The 19,503-nt window shown below is 46.3% G+C and overlaps 1 protein-coding gene across 1 annotated transcript in view; it reads right to left on the bottom strand.

The window, feature by feature from the left end:
• cep162 (centrosomal protein 162) overlaps positions 1 to 19,503 on the bottom strand; it is a 211,735-nt gene that overhangs the window by 74,223 nt on the left and 118,009 nt on the right. The window contains exons 20-22 of the mRNA XM_072499835.1: positions 10,322 to 10,448; positions 8,745 to 8,908; positions 2,343 to 2,447 (exon numbers count right to left, since the gene is read on the bottom strand). Of these exons, the coding sequence (XP_072355936.1) occupies positions 2,343 to 2,447; positions 8,745 to 8,908; positions 10,322 to 10,448 (396 nt within the window). The remainder of the gene's footprint in view (positions 1 to 2,342; positions 2,448 to 8,744; positions 8,909 to 10,321; positions 10,449 to 19,503) is intronic.

Genomic DNA, 19,503 nt, shown 5'->3' with positions numbered 1-19,503 from the left:
AAAATGGGGATTCTCCGGCACCCCCGCTATTCTCAGGCCCGGATGGGCCGAGCGGCCAGGCCAAAACGGCAGGTTCCCCCCGGCGCCGTCCACACCTGGTCGCTGCCGTCGGGAACGCTGGGGGGACGGCCTGCGGGGGGGGGGGGGGGGGGGGAGATCCTGCACCGGGTGGTACCTCAAATGTGGCACGGCCCACGATCGGTGCCCACCGATCGTTGGGCCGTCCTCTCTGAAGGAGGACCTCCTTCCTTCCGCGGGCCCGTAAGATCCGTCCGCCATCTTCTTGCGGTGCGGACTCAGAGAGGACGGCAACCACGCATGCGCGGGTGACGCCAGTTATGCGGCGCCGGCCACGTCATTTATGCGGCGCCGCCTTTACGCGGTGACAAGGCCTGGCTCGTGTAGATGACGCGGCCCCGATCCTAGCCCATTGTCGGGGCCTGAATCGGTCGGGATCGGGGCCGTTTCGCGCCGTTGTGAACCTCGACGGCGTTCACGATGGCGTGGGCTCTTCGGCGCGGGAGTGGAGAATCCCGCCCAACATCTACCAATTCCTTCTCTTTGGTGAATACTGATGCAAAGTATTCATTTAGTACCGCGCCCATTTCCTCTGGCTCCACACATAGATTCCCTTGCCTATCCTTCAGTGGGCCATCCCTTTCCCTGGCTTCCCTCTTGCTTTTTATGTACGTGTAAAAAGCCTTGGGATTTTCCTTAACCCTATTTGCCAATGACTTTTCGTGACCCCTTCTAGCCCTCCTGACTCTTTGCTTAAGTTCCTTCCTACTTTCCTTATATTCCACACAGGCTTCGTCTGTTCCCAGCCTTTTAGCCCTGACAAATGCCTCCTTTATCTTTTTGACGAGGCCTACAATATCTCTCGTTGTCCAAGGTTCCCAAAAATTGCCGTATTTATCCTTCTTCCTCACAGGATCAAATCCCGCCTCTCACTATCGTGGTTTTCTTTATTTATATTTAAGACCCTGGTTTCAGATGGGACCTCTTCACTTTCCGTCCTAATGAAGAAATCTATCATACATAGGTACATACATAGATCATGTTATGATCACTGTTCCCCTTCTCATTGCATAATACCAAGTATAACACAGCATGTCCCCCAATAGCATGTTCCCCAATTGATTCCTCAACAGCCTGGTCTAAAAAAACATCTTGTACATACTCCAGGAATTCATTCACCATAGTATTATTTCTAATTTGGCTTGCCCAATCAACATGTAGATGTAGGCTTCAGCTGACAAGTTACATTCGCACCACACAATTGCCAAGCAATGACCAACTCCTACAAGAGAGGATGTAACCACCGCCCCTTGAAATTCAATGGCATTACCCTTGCTGAATCCCCCACAATCAATATCCTGGGGGTTACCATTTATCAGAAACTGAACTGGACAAGCCATATTAATACTGTGGCTACCAGGGCAGGCCAAAGGCTAGGAATCTTACAGTGAGTAACTCACCTCCTGACCCCCCAAAGCCTGTCCACCATCTATTAGGGACAAGCCAGGAATATAATGGAATACTCTCCACTTGCCTGGATGAGTGCAGCTCCAACAACACTCAAGAAGCTCAACACCATCAAGGACAAAGCAGCCCGCATGATTGCTCCCCCTTCCACAAACATTCAAACCCTCCACCACCGACGAACAATGACGTCCATGTATACCATCCACAAGATGCACTGCACTAACTCGCCAAAGTTCCTTAGAGAAACCCATGACCATTACCATCTAGAAGGACAAGGGCAGCAGATTTTTCGTTTTTTTATTCATTTACGGGATGTGGGCATCGCTGGTTAGGCCAGCATTTATTGCCCATCCCAAGTTGCCCTTCAGAAGGTGGCGGTGAATTGCCTTCTTGAACCTCTGCAGTCCTTCAGGTATAGGTACACCAACTGTACTGTTATGGAGGGAGTTTTAGGATTTTGTCCCAGTGACAGCGAAGGAATGGCGATATATTTCCAAGTCAGGGTGGTGAGTGACTTGAAGGGGAACCTCCAGGTGGAGCATCACAGGTGGATCCGTCAATGGTGCTGAAACGACACACGGCAATCGTCATGATGACGCCATTTTTGATGGATTGGAGCAAGGCGGACTGGCATCAAATCGGAACCGACCCCGATTTTGGCGTCGGGCTACGGAGAATCCCGCCCATGATAAAAAATTGGAAACCTTCAAAACAACCTAAATAAAACTAATTTTAAAACCAATGCCTGGGTATTGTAGAGCTTTTGGGACATGGCATGAGACAGGACATATATTGTTTAATATTGCTATATAACAGGAAAAAAATTTGAAATGTAAGAGTTAAGAAACAATACGGACCTGCCGCTCAAGGTCCTGAATTCGCTTGGCTTCAAGAGCTCTCCCCTTTGCACGTTTCTCAGGAGGTGAATGTTTCTCTCTGGAATAAGCTGCAAGCTTTTCTACCTGCCAAAGTAACAAGGTTAAAAATGACAAATTCACAAATTTATGCAGATGACGTCAAACCCGATTCTCTGCCCAATCGTGTTTCCCAATTCCGACGTCAGCCGATAGAGAATCCCGCTCAAGGTTTTCAAGAAGCAGATATCGCACTTGAGGCAAAGGGGATCAAAGGATATGGGGGGAAGGTGGGACTAGGCTATTAAGTTGGATGATCAGCCATGATCATAGTGAATGGCGGAGCAGGCTCTAAGGGCCGAATGGCCTACTCCTGATCCTATTTTCTCTACTTTCCTAAAGAACATTAGTGAACTAGATGGGGTTTTACAATAATGGTTTAATTCCAAATTTTTATTGAATTCAATTCCACCATCTGCTGTGCTGGGATTTGAATCATTTCCCCAGAGCATTTTGCTGCATCAAATTATGTTTCCAATGACTAGTCCAATGACTATGTCAATAAAAGGCAAATATATTGTCCATGGCATTGTTAGGTCAGATGTGTTTGCAAAAGGTTCTCGGCTGAGAGATCATGAAGGTATAAATGTGGCTACTGAAAGGATTTGGAAAGAAGATGAAGGAAGAAATTTGTTAATTGATAATGAAGTAAAGGGCTGGGATTCTCAGGGTCTGTCTGCTGTAAGGGGGATTTGTGGTCTGCCGCAGAATAGCACCAAAAATCAGTGGCTGGATTCTCCGGTCACCGACGCCGAAATCCCGTTCGGCCAATGGCCAGAGAATCCAAGTTCCTGACCAAATTGGGGGCAGGGCCGCTTTCGCGATGCTCCGCTCCTCCAAAGCAGCGAGTACGCTGGGCCACGTATCGACAGCCTCTGGACATTGCCTGAGGCCAGCCCTCCGATGCACCGGCCCCAACCGGCCGAGTTCCCATGCCGTGGGTCTTTCATGGTCTCACCCATCGGGAACTCGGCGTGGTGGATGCGGACTCAGCCACAGTCAGGGGAGGGCCGATCCACGGGTATGGGGGACTATTTCACGGGACAGGTCCACGAGCGGCCTCCACCATGCTGCGCTGCGCGCCCGCAGCAGGTCACCATGGGTGGATGCATGGACCCGGCAATTTTCCGGGGCGTTTCAGCAGCTAGAGCCCGGTGCACTACGCGGTCTTCCTGCTAGACCCCAGCAAAACGGGGAATCGCCGCACAACGCCTCCGTTCCCAAACCAGCGTGGGGACATAGCCCCAGAATTGGAGAATCCAGCCACAGGTGTGGGGCAGCCCAGTTCTAGGAAGCACTTGAGAACAAAAAGGCAGCCTCATTAAAAAAACTGCAGTTAGGAAAACACCTGTTCCCCTGAGTTAATGGATCCCTGCAGAGTAAGTAAACAATCTGAATCCCAGATTTGAAATTTGAAACTGCCTCGACCTGTCAATGAGAAAGCTTTTAGCAGGCAATGGGGCATGAAATTGAATGCAAACAATGCAGATCAAAGCTTTCAGCCTTCCAGGCATACCCCCAGAGGTCTATACTTTAACGGGCAATGAAATTAAACGTGTGAAACTACTTCAAACGTTTTCTCCACTTTAACGAGATTATTCTTGCCTTGATCTCACAGACCTTTAAATTTGACATACTAACAGACTTTTAAAATTGTTTAGGGTTACAGATGAGAACACTTTCACTTTATTATGAGAGATATGTATTTCTGAGGTACTGTTTAAAGGGTTTAAAGGCTACAGATGGGGAGAGCTGCAAATGCGCCGCATTCCAGGAAAGATCCCGAGCCTAAGCCCCACCAGTTCAGTGCAATCCAGCTCTGATCCCCACATCCCATGAAGGACACCTTCGGCAACCTGGCGGCAATTGATGGGAGGGTACTTATCACTTTGCCACCCTATGGAGCAAGGTGCCAGGTTGGCACTGCCTGAAGGAGGGAGGTTGAAGGGGGTGGATACTGAGGCGCTGGTGTGTCCTGCCAGCAATCCGGTGGGAGCTACAGCAGTTTTTTGAGATCGGAGCACTCTTTAAAAAATGGTGTGGGAGCGGTCAGAGAATAGGATCAGCCCCTCTCAGTGGCAGTACGGACTCCGTTGTGCCATGGAACGACTCGAAAAAGCTGATTCAGCTGACAATAACTTCCAAGAGTCATAGCATGACACGTTGAGGTCTCTCCTAGCGCCAGCGGGATTCACTCTGGTTTTCCCACTGGCAGAAGCACTTTGTCTGCAAATGGGAGAATCGCATCAAAGGTGTTTTATAAGTTAGAGAGAGAAAATTTGAACCAGTTCGAATGCTAATGGTGAGTCAGAGGCTACATGGTCTCAAGTTTGTATTCCTCCCCTTCTGACACACGTACATATTTTTGGGGTATTATTTTCCAGGACCACAAAGGTAATATTTACCTTGCAGCTAAATAATACAGCAACCAGTAGCCTTACAACCGCCCTGAGATATCTTTCTAATTCCAGACCTTTCCAATATCCCCAATTTGAAATCATTCCAACATTTCTGGCTGTGCCTTCATGTGCTCAGGCCCTAAGCTCTGGAGTACCCTCCCAACACCTCCCCATTTCTCTTTCCACTTTAGGACACTGCTTAAAGCCTCCTCTTTTACTAAGCACTTGGTCATCTGACCCAATATCTCCTCATGTGGCTTGGTCTCATATTTGCAAACTGCTTAGGGATGTTTTATTCTTTCAATTACAAGCTAATACCAATAAACTATATAAATACAAGTTATAAATTGTACAAATACAAGCTGTTGTAAATTAAATTCTTCAGAAAACATTCGAAGACAATATTTAGACCTCATCTGGACTACTGCGCCATACTTGAGAAAGAACGTGAAGGCATTGGAGAGATTACAGAGGAGATTCACAAGTATTATTCCAGGGAAAAAGAACTGTAGCCATGATGACAGATTGGAGAGATTGGGACTGATTTCCTTGGAGAAAAGACGGAGAGGAGACCTGATAGAGATAGTCAAGTTCCTGAGAGGTACGGACAGGGTAAGTAGTGAAAAACTGTTCCCACTCAAGAAAGCATCAAGAACTAGAGCGCACAGATTCAAAATAATTGAAAAGGAGAAAAAGTGATGAGGAAAAATTGTTTGCACCCATGGGTGATTGGAGTCTGGAACAAACTTCCTGGTACGGTGGTGGAGGCAGGTTCGATCGCGATATTCAAAAGGAAATTGGATTGCTACCTGAAAAGAAAGAATGTGCAAGGTTATGGAGACAAGGCCGGGGAGTAGGACTAGGTTGAATGTTTTCAGAAAGCTAGTTCAAACTCAATGGGTCGAATGGCCTCCTTCTGCACTGTAAAGATTGTGATTGTAAACATGGGCAAACAGTTCATTACTATCTTACACACATTTACTCAAACTATTATTTTCATGTTCTCAGTAACAAGAAAATACATTTCTTACCCATTTAATTTAATCATAGAATGGTACAAGGATGAGGTCATTCAATCCATTAAACAGGCCATGTAACAGGTTTGTCAGCAAGATTAGAGCCTATTGAATAAAGGGAACTTCAAAGTTGATACGTTACAAGGACCAGCTAAGGTGCACCAAAGGATACTGAAGGAAGTAAAAGTGAAAATTGCAGAGGTACTTTGCATAATCTTCGAATCCTCCTTAGATCCAATACTGGTGCCAGATAACTGGAAAATTTCAAATGTTACACCTTTTTTCAAAAAGGATAAGCCCAACAACTATAGGTCAGTCAGTTTAACCCGTTGGAAAGTTTCAGAAATGATAATTTGGGACAAAATTACCAGTCATTTGGAGAAATGTGAAATTATTATGAAAAGTCAGCAGAGGTTTGTTAACGATGTATTGTGTTCAACTAACTTGTTTGAATTTTTGACTCTGTATTAGAGAAGGTCAATGAGAGTAATGTGGTTGATGTGTACATGGACTTTCCAAGGCCATTGATAAAGTGCCAATTGACAGGCTTGAGAGCAAAGTTAGGGCACGTGGAAAAATATAGGAACAGTAACAACTTGGATACAAACTTGGCTAAGAGACAGGAAATAGTAGTAGTGAACAGGTTTTTATCCCGGAGAATGGTATATAGTGGGAATTCCCCATGGAGGGGTGTCAAGAACCCTTATTTTCTTGCTATATATTAACGATCTAGACTTGGATGTACAGGGCAATTCCAATATTTGTGGATGGCACAAACCTTGGAAGTATTGTGAACTGTGAGGATAATGAAAACATTTGAAGAGGGCACAGACCGATGGAATGGGCAGATAAGTGGCTTTATAAGTAGGGACAAAAGTATGACAGCAATGATAAACATGTATAAAACACTGGTTCAGCCTCAGTTGGTATGCTGTGCCCCGTTCTTGGTGCCACACGTTTAGGAATGACATGAAGGCATTAGCGAGGGTGCAGAGAAGATTCCCAAGAATGGTTGCAGGGATGAAGAACTTCAGGTAAGTGGATAGATTGGAGAAGTTGGGGCTGGAGAAGAGATTGTTAGAAGGAGATTTAATAGAGGTGTCAAAAATCATGAGTCTGAACAGAGTTGATAGGGAGAAACTGTTCCCATTGGTGTAAGGATTCAGAACCAAAGGGAGCTGATTCAAGGTAACTGGCAATAGAAGCAATAGGAACTTGAGAAAAAACATTTTTATGCAACAAGTGGTTAGGATCTGGAATGCACTGTTGATAGTGTGGTGGAGGCATATTCTATTATGGCTTTCAAAAGAGAACTGGATCATTATCCCAGCACTACTAAAATGGCAACCAGAATGAGCAATAAATGCTGGCTTTGCCAACAATGCCCAGGTCCCAACAAGAAAAAAGCTCAGCTAACAGGGTTGATTCTGAGACTTTGCAGGTACTCAAATACTTAAAATTTTCATACAGGCCTAAGCCTCAGATGAAAAACATTGTTAACTAAAGGCATGCTTGTCGTTCTCATTGAGATGGATTCTTCTGCCCAGCCCGCTACAAGATTGCCACAGGCTGGAGGCGGACGATGTAAAGGTCCATTGACCTTGGGCGGGAATTTCCAGTCGGCGGGCAGGTGCGGCTGGAGAATCCCACCCATAATTTCTCAAAATGCATTTAGAAGTGCAGTATATGCTTTCTGCTTATCTCCAGATCATCTCTGAAGCAAGGTCAAAATACTGAACCACAGCAACAAATACGGAAAATGCTGGACAATCTCAGCAGGTCTGCCAGCGTTTGTGGAGAGAGAACGGAGTCAATATTTCAAGTCTGGATAAGTTTGTCAAAGCACCAAAGTACTGAACCACAGCTTCTGCCAGTCCGGCTCAGTGCCCAGAACCATGATGTCCGTGGACAACCATATTACTTAGCTACGCTGTGCCTGCGCAGGGTTGGCTCTTTTTTGCACAAACAGGTTTCTTCTAACTAACTGTCCAAAATTGGATTGGATTAGATTTGTTTATTGTCACATGTACCGCGGTACAGTGAAAAGTATTTTTCTGCGAGCGGCTCAACGGATCATTAAGTACATGAAAAGAAAAGGAGATAAAAGAAAATACATAATAGGGCAACAGGGTACACAATGTAACTGGATAACACCGGCATCGGGTGAAGCATAGAGGGGTGTAGTGTCAATGAGGTCAGTCCAGAAGAGGGTTGTTTAGGAGTCTGGTAATACGGGGGGGTGGGGGGAAGCTGTTTTTGAGTCTGTTCGTGCGTGTTCTCAGACATTTGTATCTCCTACCCAATGGAAGAAGTTGGAAGAGTGAGCAAGCCGGGTGGGAGGGGTCTTTGATTATGCTGCCCGCCTTCCCCAGGCAGCGGGAGGTTTAGATGGAGTCAATGGATGGGAGGCAGATTTAAGTATTATTGTTTAAATTCTTTCTTAATACAGCACCATATGTTTAAAAGGCATGGATAATTGGTTCAGGTGATCGACAGGAACAATAGTTTCTATATTCCTTTGGTGCTTCTTTCACATGCCCATAACAAGGATGCATTTAAAGAATTGCTAGCAGTGATAAACCTCTGCAGTCAGTCCAAACTGTCCGCATGAGACACATTTGTCAGAGATAAAACAAATTGTTTTGCTTCATGAATAACCAGCATGTATAATAATTGACAAAGAAAATGCTGAGGGGACAGATTATAATTCATTGATTTGATGTTTGCATGCATAATTGTGCCCATGTAACTTGGAAACTACTAGCCATACCAACTTATATCTTGTATACCTCAGTGATTCACCATAACCATTCAACACTGAAGTCAAACTGGTGGGGGAAAAGGCTCAAGAAGTTGTAAACTTCTGGTCCATTAGTAGAAATCCAAAATATCTAAAGTTGCACTTAAGTTTTGTTAAGTATGTTCCGTACCTGCTCCTTCAGCTTCTCAATTTCTATATTTGCTGCTTTAAGCCGTGCTGCATCCTTATCCAGCATCTCCTGGTTTTCAGCATACCATTGTAACCTCTTGTTGAGACGTTGGATTTCTTGTTTGTGCTGTTCTTCCATTATTTTCATCTCAAACTCTTTATCACCTAGATTAAATATGTTTTTTAAACCAGGAATATGGTTTGCGATGAAAAATGCACGATAGTTTCAGATAAGGAAAGGCATTCTACCCAATTTAATTCTTCCAGTCACATCTCCAAGTTTCCCCACTGCAGCATCAAAATATACCTTTCATCTTCACTATTCTTTCTGGGTTCATTTCACATTTTGATTGCTGCCTCTACACCATCTTCCTCATCTTTAAGATCCTCTGTACAACCCACTTCTCTGACTAGGTTTTAGGTCACCCCATCCCCCTTTCAATCTTTTTGTTATATCTCTCTGAAATGCCTTTTTTTTTTAAGACAACATATAAAGTAATATAGATATTGTTCAATGGGTCAATGCAAGTTTCAGGCAGACTAATGGAATTCTTCAGTTTGCACTTAATTCTCTGAAGTCAGCTCATGAGTCACAGCTCCTAGTTAGAATTTTGATGGCCTCAGAGAGCATACTGGTGGCGAGAGATAATCGCCCCCCTACAAGTAAACCTTACAAGGTTTAAGGGAAGTAACAGAAGGAAGAAAGTACAAGCATATCAATTCAAAATAAATTATCAATGGAAAAATAAAATCTGAGTTTTATTTAAATGGGCAACCAATCTGCAACATCTTCTGTCCAAAATACTATTATGTTCAGGTAGTCTCAGAAAGTAGATACGGGTGGCTTTACATTTTGCAAAATTGTGCTCTAAAACTACTGATTTCACAAAATATGCTGAAATCAATTAACTTTCAAATCTACTGATGTCTTTCTGTCTTCTTCTGTTTATTTAGCTTTGAAAATGTATTAAACCTAACAAGAACAACCCAAGAGCTTCTATATGATCTAAATTGCCTTTGCGGCCGCATTTGGAGTATTGCGTGCAATTCTGGTCGCCGCAATATAGGAAGGATGTGGAAGCATTGGAAAGGGTGCAGAGGAGATTTACCAGAATGTTGCCTGGTATGGAGGGAAGATCTTATGAGGGAAGGCTGAGGGACTTGAGGCTGTTTTCGTTAGAGAGAAGAAAGTTAAGAGGTGACTTAATTGAGGCATACAAGATGATCAGAGGATTAGATAGGTTGGACAGTGAGAGCCTTTTTCCTCGGATGGTGATGTCTAGCATGAGGGGGCATAGCTTTAAATTGAGGGGAGATAGATATAAGACAGATGTCAGAAGTAGGTTCTTTACTCAGAGAGTAGTAAGGGTGTGGAATGCCCTGCCTGCAACAGTAGTGGACTCGCCAACACTAAGGGCATTCAAATGGTCATTGGATAGACATATGGATGATAAGGGAATAGTGTAGATGGGCTTTAGAGTGGTTTCACAGGTCGGCGCAACATCGAGGGTCGAAGGGCCTGTACTGCGCTGTAATTTTCTATGTTCTATGTTGACGAGGTTAAACTGTATAACTTGCCTGAAGTGTAACTAAGTTGTACTTTAGCCATGCTGCACTCTTTCTTCATCTTTTCCAGGTCCACCATTAATGCTTGTTTCTCTTGTTTTAGGTTTTTAATCTCTTCTGTTTGTTTGGTTGCTTCTTTCTGAAAGTGAAGGATTGAATAGACTGAATAAAAGAAGTTGAATCTTAAATTCCTGCTCAGAAGACTTTATTTTTAAATAAATTTAAAGTATCCAATTCGTTTTTTGTTCCAATTAAGGGGTAATTTAGTGGCCAATCCACATACCCTGCACATCCTTGGGTTGTGAGGGTGAGACCCACGCTGCATGGGAAGAATGGACAAACTCCACACAGACAGTGACCTGGGGCCAGGATCGAATCCCGGTCCTCAGCGCAGAGAGGCAGAAGTGCTAACCACTGCACCATCCTTCTGCTCAGATGACCTGTTTGAAAATCAGTCGCTAGCCAAGGTTGATTAGGATACAACTCGTGGAAGCATGTTACTTCATGTTAGATGGTAGGAAAAGATAATAAAACTAAGTTCTGTAAAAGGTAGGAAATTTCAAATGACATATTACGGAACAACAGAACTGGCAGCCAAGTAGATATTTATAGGACAGACAATCCTGCAAAGCATTTTAAGAGGATGTTCACAACACTATAGCAACCTGATTCTGACCAAAGGAGCGCAACAAAACTCAATAAGTACAACAATTTATCAATGTTTCAAAGTTAACTTTAAAAAAATTGAAAAGAAACGTCCAACTATGGTAAATTCTTATTCACTCGATAACAAAATGCGAAGCTGAGCAGGACTAAAAACCGGTGAGAGAAAGTGAATTCAGGGGAGCTGAGTGGGGAAATATAATGGTGAGAGAAGCTGAGAATTCAGAGAACTCTGCTGAGTTCCTCTATTACATAGCTTGCAGATATAGAAACAAAAAAATGAGATTTGACATGGCAGGAAAGTTGATAGACTTGGTAGCAATGTTGCCGAGGGACTGAGTCTGGCAGATTAGAAACAATAAAAATATTAAGTATTAATAATAAATAACTGGTGAGTATTACCTTTTATTTTTAAGCAAGGTTAATAAGATGTGTTAAGTATTAGTAAGAATTATCAGTGTTAGTAAGTTTTATTAATAGTTGTAAGGTTTATTAATATTGGTAAGGTCTATTAGCAGTAGTGAGATTAAGTAATAGAGAAGTGACAGGGCTGCTCTGACCTTTAGAATGCACACCCTGTACTATGTGGGAACTCCAGAATTCTTCCCTTGTACTGAATAACCTTTTGTACCGCAGGTGTCGCTAGTTGCAGTAGCTTGAACATCAGGTTTCGGAACTCGAGCAGCAGCGGTGCATTCACGAGATTGAGAGCTTCATGGATAGCACAATTATAGATGTTGTTACCTCACCGCTTAAGAGTATACAGGTAGAGTGACTATCAGACAGTCAAAGAAAAATTGGCAGGTAGTGCAGGAGTCCCTCGAGTGTATCCGACTCTCCAAACAGTATTCAATTCTGGACGCTGATGATGATGATTCATCTGGGGAGTGCAGCAGAACTAAGTACATGGCACGATAGGTGGCTTAGTTGCACAGGGGTGTATAAGGAAGACTGTGATAGGCAATTCAATAGTTAGGGGAATAGACAGAAATTTTTGCAGCTGTGGACATGAATCGAGGATGATATGTTGCTTTCCCGGTGCTAAGATCAAGGATATCACTTGAGTAGCTGCAGAGCACCCCGAGGAGGGAGAGACAGGCAGCAGGTGAAGTCCGACAGTCAGAATCTAATGAGCTAGATAGAAAATGAGCAAGCAGGATCTCAAAAGTAGTAATCTCTGGATTATTCCCTGTACCAATGAGAATAGAACTAGGAAGATCAAGCAGATGAATGCGTGGCTGGAACGATAGTAAAGGAGGAAGGACCTAGATTGTTGGGACATTGGGACCAGCTCTGGGCAAAATAGGACCAACACAATTCCTTGCCACTGCTGGTTTTCTAGTGCTAGTGGGAAGAGTTTAAACTAATTTAGCAGAGCTGTGGGAATCAGGAGACAATATCAGAGAGGAATACCAAGGTACATAGAATACTAGGATATAAATAGCACATGAGTAAGAAATAATAAGTTAATGGGTGGGGTCAAAGCAAAGGAGAAAGTAATGGAGCGGGATTCTCCGACCATTGGCGCCTAAATTGTGCCTGGCGCGGGGGCGGAGAATAGTAGTTCACGCCGGAAATCCGGCACGATGGCGCTTCCGCAATTCTCCGCGGACCCACCAGTCCCGCGCGTGCGGTCGACGCTGCGCGGTCGGGGGCCGTTGGAACAGACCCCCATGGTGATTCTCCGCAGTCGACGGGCCAAACTCCCACCGGCGTGGTTTACATGTGGTACCACCCGGTGGGAGCTGCGACACGCGCGCCCGGTCCTGGTGAGGGGCTAGGGGTATCTGACTCCGGGGGGGGGGGAATTCAGCCGTGGCCAGGCCCGCGATCGGGGGCCACCTATCGGTGGGCCATCGCGATCTGGGAGTGACCTACCTTCCTCTGTGCGGGCCCGCTGTGTGGCTCCGCCATGTCGGCAGCGCCCGCGCTGAGGTGGGCCGCTGCGCGCATGCACGGACCCGCTTGCGTCTGACCAACAGGGCCCCGCCAGCAGCCGGAACTACGGGATGCACGCTGGGGCTCTGCTAGCCGCCTGGAAAACGGGGAATCACCCCGGACCCTTGAGGAAAAAGTCCGGAGTGGTTCTCGTCCATTTTCCGGTGGGTGTTGGGACTTAGTCGCCAGAAGGGAGAATCCCGCCCCCGGAGTCTAAATAAGGGTCACTATGTGAATGTACGGAGTATAGTAAATAAATTGATGTGATTCAGCTGCAGATGCAGATTGCCATGTGGAAATATGAGGCGGGATTCTCCGACCCGCCGCCGTGTCGGAGATTCCCGGCGGAGCGGCGTCAGTCCCGCCCCGCCACCGACTGCCATATTCACGGCGCCAGTTTGCGGGAAGGGCGGGGTTTACGCCGCGCCGGTCGGGGGCTGTTGGCAGCGTCCCCCGGCAATTCTCTGGAGAGCGCCCACCCGTTCCTGGCCACTCCCACCAGCGTGAAATGGACATGGTCCATCCCGGCGGGATCCGGCTTGTCAGCCGTCTAGCGCGTTCCTCGGGTGGATCCAGCTCCCGGGGGGGCGGGGGGGGGGGGGGGGGGGGGGGGGCGGTGGCCAGGCCCGTGATCGGGGCCCACCGATCTGCGGGCGGGCCTGTGCCGTGAGGGCACTCTTTCCCTCCGTGCCGGCCTCTGTAGGGCTCCGCCATGACCGGCGCGGAGAAGAACCCGCCTGCGCATGAACACGCCGGCCGGTCTGCGCATGCGCCAACTCACGCCGGCCCTTTGGCGCTGGTTGGCGCGGCGGCAACACCTCCGGCGCTGGCCTAGCCCCCGGAAGTGCGGAGGATTCCGCAACTTCCGGGCGGCCCGACGCCGGAGTGGTTCGCGCCGCTCTTGGTGCCGGGCCATCCGGCCAGTTGCGGGAGAATCCCACCAACGGAGTGGGATTTTCCTTCCCCTGCGTGGCGTGTTCTGCAGCGGCAGAGGGCAGCTAGCCAGTGGCTGGATCTTCTGGTTCGGTTGTTCAATACATTCCTCGCTGTTGGTGTATGCTATTGGGGGGGGGGGGACCCTAAGATCCAGCCAGAAATTCTCACCTATGATGTTGTGACTCAAAGAATGGCAAGACTACGTGTTAAATATTCTTGAATACAAAGTGTTCAAGAAAGAAAGTAAAGGAGAAGGGTGGTTGTGTTGTTTAAGGAGAGCACTGCAGTGCTTGAGAAATTGGAGAACATTTCATAGAATCTCTACAGTGCAGAAGGAGGCCATTCGACCCATCAAGTCTGCACTGACCTTTGGAAAGAGCACCCTACTTAGGCCCATGCCCCCACCCAGTAACCCCACTTAACCTTTTGGACATAAAGGGGCATGGCCAAACCTGCACATCTTTGGACTGTGGGAGGAAAGTGGAGCACCACACTCATGGGGAGGAAGTGCAAACTCCACACAGACAGTCACCCAAGGCCAGAATTGAAACCAGGCCCCTGGCACTGTGAGGGCGCAGTGCTAACCACTGCACCTCCATGCTTCCCATTTAGGGGACAGTGATCATTGTAGCACAAAATTTAAGCTATCTGTGCAAAAGGACAAAGAACAGTCTAGAGTAAGAATATCGGGCAGCACTGTAGCATAGTGGTTAGCACAGTTGCTTCACAGCGCCAGGGGCCCAGGTTCGATTCCCGGCATGGGTCACTGTCTGTGTGGAGTCTGCACGTTCTCCCTGTGTCTGCATGGGTTTCCTCCGGGTGCTCCTGTTTCCTCCCACAAGTCCACATGGCAAGAGGTGCTGTTCAGTAATTTGGACATTCTGAATTCTCCCTTGTGTACCCGAATACGCGCCGAGATGTGGTGACTAGGGGCTTTTCACAGTAACTTCACTACAGCGTTAATGTAAGATGACTTGTGACAATAAAGATTCTTAAATTAAAATTATTAATTAAATTACTGGTGGGGGAAAGACAACTTGAATGGGGTAAGAGTGGACCTAGGGCAAATAAATTAGGAGTCAAAGATTGGCAAGAAAAATGAAGCTGACCAGGACCAGGACAGGCTACGAGAGTAGACAAAGAAGTGGCAGATGGAATGCAATGTAGAAAAGTGTGAGGTTGTGCACTTAGTAGGAAGAATAGAGGCATAGACTATTTTCCAAATGGGAAAAGAGACTTGGGATCCTAGTTCAGGATTCTCTTAAGGTTAACGTACTGGTTCAGTTGGCAGTTAGGAAGGCAAATGCACTGCGAGCATTCATGTCGAGAGGGCTAGAATACAAGAGCAGGAATGTACTGCTAAGGCTGGATAAGGCCCCATTTGGAATATTGTGAGCAGTTTTGGGCCCTGTATCTAAGGAAGGATCTGTTGGTCCTGGAGTGGGTCCATAGGAGGTTCACAGGAATGATCCCCGGAATGAAGTACTTGCCATATGAGGAGCGGTTGAGGACTCTGGGTCCGTATTTGATATAGTTTAGAAGGATGAGGGATGATCTCATTGAAACTTACAGAATACTGAGAGGCCAAGATAGAGTGAACATGGATAAGATGTTTCCATAGTTGGAGAAACTAGTACCCGAGGGCACAATCTCAGACTAAAACAGAGATGAGGAGGAATTTCTTCAGCCAGAGGGTGTCGAATCTGTGGCACTCTTTGCCACAGAAGGCTGCGGAAGCCAAGTCACTGAGTATTTTTAAGACAGAGTAGATAGGTACTTGATTAATAAGGGGATCAGAGGCTATGGGAAGAAGGCAGCCACATGGCGAAACATATATGCCATGATTGTATGGCGGAGCAGACTCGATGGGTCAAATGGCCTAATTCTGTTCCTATGTCCTATGAACAATATTCCAAAGAATATATAGTTCAGGCGTAGTCAGGATATATTCCCTCGAAAGGGAAAGGTAGGGCAAACAAATTCAGAGCTCCCTGGACGACGAAAGAGGAAGAAATTAGAAGAAGAATCTCGGACAGAATTCAGTGCACAAAGAACAAACAAAGAAAAGTACAGCACAGGAACAGGCCCTTCGGCCCTCCAAGCCCGTGCCGACCATGCTGCCCGACTAAACTACAATCTTCTATACTTCCTGGGTCCGTATCCCTCTATTCCCATCCTATTCATGTATTTGTCAAGATGCTCCTTCAATGTCACTATCGTCCCTGCTTCCACCACTTCCTCCGGTAGCGGGTTCCAGGCACCGACTACCCTCTGTGTAAAAAACTTGCCTCGTACATCTACTCTAAACCTTGCCCCTCTCACCTTAAACCTATGCCCCCTAGTAATTAACCGCTCTACCCTGCGGAAAAGCCTCTGACTATCCACTCTGTCTATGCCCCAAATAATTTTGTAGACCTCTATCAGGTCGCCCCTCAACCTCCGTCGTTCCAGTGAGAACAAACCGAGTTTATTCAACCGCTCCTCATAGCTAATGCCCTCCATACCAGGCAAAATTCTGGTAAATCTCTTCTGCACCCTCTCTAAAGCCTCCACATCCTTCTGGTAGTGTGGCGACCAGAATTGAACACTATTCTCCAAGTGTGGCCTAACTAAGGTTCTATACAGCTGCAACATGACTTGCCAATTCTTATACTCAATGCCCCGGCCAATAAAGGCAAGCATACCGTATGCCTTCTTGACTACCTTCCCCACCTGTGTTGCCCCTTTCAGTTACCTGTGGACCTGCACTCCTAGATCTCTCTGACTTTCAATACTCTTGAGGGTTCTACCATTCACTGTATATTCCCTACCTGCATTAGACCTTCCAAAATGCATTACCTCACATTTGTCCGGATTAAACTCCATCTGCCATCTCTCCGCCCAAGTCTCCAAACAATCTAAATCCTGCTGTATCCTCTGACAGTCCTCATCGCTATCCGCAATTCCACCAACCTTTGTGTCGTCTGCAAAATTACTAATCAGACCAGTTACATGTTCCTCCAAATCATTTACATATACTACAAACAGCAAAGGTCCCAGCACTGATCCCTGAGGAACACCACTGGTCACAGCCCTCCAATTAGAAAAGTATCCTTCCATTGCTACTCTCTGCCTTCTATGACCTAGTCAGTTCTGTATCCACCTTGCCAGCTCACCCCTGATCCCATGTGACCTCACCTTTTGTACTAGTCTACCATGAGGGACCTTGTCAAAGGCCTTACCGAAGTCCATATAGACACCATCCACTGCCCTACCTGCATCAATCATCTTTGTGACCTCCTCGAAAAACTCTATCAAGTTAGTGAGACACGACCACCCCTTCACAAAACCATGCTGCCTCTCACTAATACGTCCATTTGCCTCCAAATGGGAGTAGATCCTGTCTCGAAGAATTCTCTCCAGTAATTTCCCTACCACTGACGTAAGGCTCACCGGCCGGTAGTTCCCTGGATTATCCTTGCTACCCTTCTTAAACAGAGGAACAACATTGGCTATTCTCCAGTCCTCCGGGACATCACCTGAAGACAGTGAGGATCCAAAGATTTCTGTCAAGGCCTCAGCAAATTCCTCTCCAGCCTCCTTCAGTATTCTGGGGTAGATCCCATCAGGCCCTGGGGACTTATCTACCTTAATATTTTTTAAGACGCCCAACACCTCGTCTTTTTGGATCTCAATGTGACCCAGGCTATCGACACACCCTTCTCCAGACTCAACATCTACCAATTCCTTCTCTTTGGTGAATACTGATGCAAAGTATTCATTTAGTACCTCGCCCATTTCCTCTGGCTCCACACATAGATTCCCTTGCCTATCCTTCAGTGGGCCAACCTTTTACCTGGCTACCCTCTTGCTTTTTATGTACGTGTAAAAAGCCTTGGGATTTTCCTTAACCCTATTTGCCAATGACTTTTCGTGACCCCTTCTAGCCCTCCTGACTCCTTGCTTAAGTTCCTTCCTACTTTCCTTATATTCCACACAGGCTTTGTCTGTTCCCAGCCTTTTAGCCCTGACAAATGCCTCCTTTTTCTTTTTGACGAGGCCTACAATATCTCTCGTTATCCAAGGTTCCCGAAAATTGCCGTATTTATCCTTCTTCCTCACGGTCCTGAATTCCTTTCAATTGACACTTGAAAGCCTCCCACATGTCAGATGTTGATTTGCCCTCAAACATCCGCCCCCAATCTAGGTTCTTCAATTCCCGCCAAATATTGTTATAATTAGCCTTCCCCCAATTTAGCACATTCACCCTAGGACCACTCTTATCCTTGTCCACCAGCACTTTAAAACTTACTGAATTGTGGTCACTGTTCCCGAAATGCTCCCCTACTGAAACTTCTACCACCTGGCCGGGCTCATTCCCCAATACCAGGTCCAGTACCGCCCCTTCCCTAGTTGGACTGTCTACATATTGTTTTAAGAAGCCCTCCTGGATGCTCCTTACAAACTCTGCCCCGTCTAAGCATCTGGCACTAAGTGAGTCCCAGTCAATATTGGGGAAGTTGAAGTCTCCCATCACCACAACCCTGTTGTTTTTACTCTTTTCCAAAATCTGTCTACCTATCTGCTCCTCTATCTCCCGCTGGCTGTTGGGAGGTCTGTAGTAAACCCCCAACATTGTGACTGCACCCTTCTTATTCCTGATCTCTACCCATATAGCCTCACTGCCCTCTGAGGGGTCCTCCCGTAGTACAGCTGTGATATCCTCCCTAACCAGTAGCGCAACTCCGCCACCGCTTTTACATCCCCCTCTATCCCGCCTGAAACATCTAAATCCTGGAACATTTAGCTGCCAATCCTGCCCTTCCGTCAACCAGGTCTCTGTAATGGCAACAACATCATAGTTCCAAGTACTAATCCAAGCTCTAAGTTCATCTGCCTTACCCGTAATACTTCTTGAATTAAAACATATGCACTTCAGGCCACCAGACCCGCTGTGTTCAGCAACTTCTCCCTGTCTGCTCTGCCTCAGAGCCACACTGTCCCTATTCCCAAATATTGAGTGGAAACTCTTTAGATCAAATAGTTTGGATGGGGTGGTGTTTGTGCAGTGTGTCCAGGAAGCTTTTCTAACACAGTATGTAGATTGTCCGACCAGAGGAAGGGCAATATTGGATTTAGTACTTGGTAATGAACCAGGGCAAGTGATAGATTTGTTAGTGGGGGAGCATTTTGGAGATAGTGACCACAATTCTGTGACTTTCACTTTAGTAATGGAGAGGGATAGGTGCGTGCAACAGGGCAAGGTTTACAATTGGGGGAAGGGTAAATACGATGTTGTCAGACAAGAATTGAAGTGCGTAAGTTGGGAACATAGGCTGTCAGGGAAGGACTCAAGTGAAATGTGGAACTTGTTCAAGGAACAGGTACTATGTGTCCTTGATATGTATGTCCCTGTCAGGCAGGGAAGAGATGGTCGAGTGAGGGAACCATGGTTGACAAGTGAGGTTGAATGTCTTGTTAAGAGGAAAAAGGAGACTTAAGTAAGGCTGAGGAAACAAGGTTCAGACAGGGCATTGGAGGGATACAAGATAGCCAGGAGGGAACTGAAGAAAGGGATTAGGAGAGCTAAGAGAGGGCATGAACAATCTTTGGGGGGTAGGATCAAGGAAAACCCCAAGGCCTTTTACACTTATGTGAGAAATATGAGAATGACTAGA

This window comes from Scyliorhinus torazame, chromosome 4 (genome assembly GCF_047496885.1).
Source record: "Scyliorhinus torazame isolate Kashiwa2021f chromosome 4, sScyTor2.1, whole genome shotgun sequence".
Taxonomy (NCBI): domain Eukaryota; kingdom Metazoa; phylum Chordata; class Chondrichthyes; order Carcharhiniformes; family Scyliorhinidae; genus Scyliorhinus; species Scyliorhinus torazame.
This window is presented reverse-complemented; position numbering and strand designations above follow the sequence as displayed.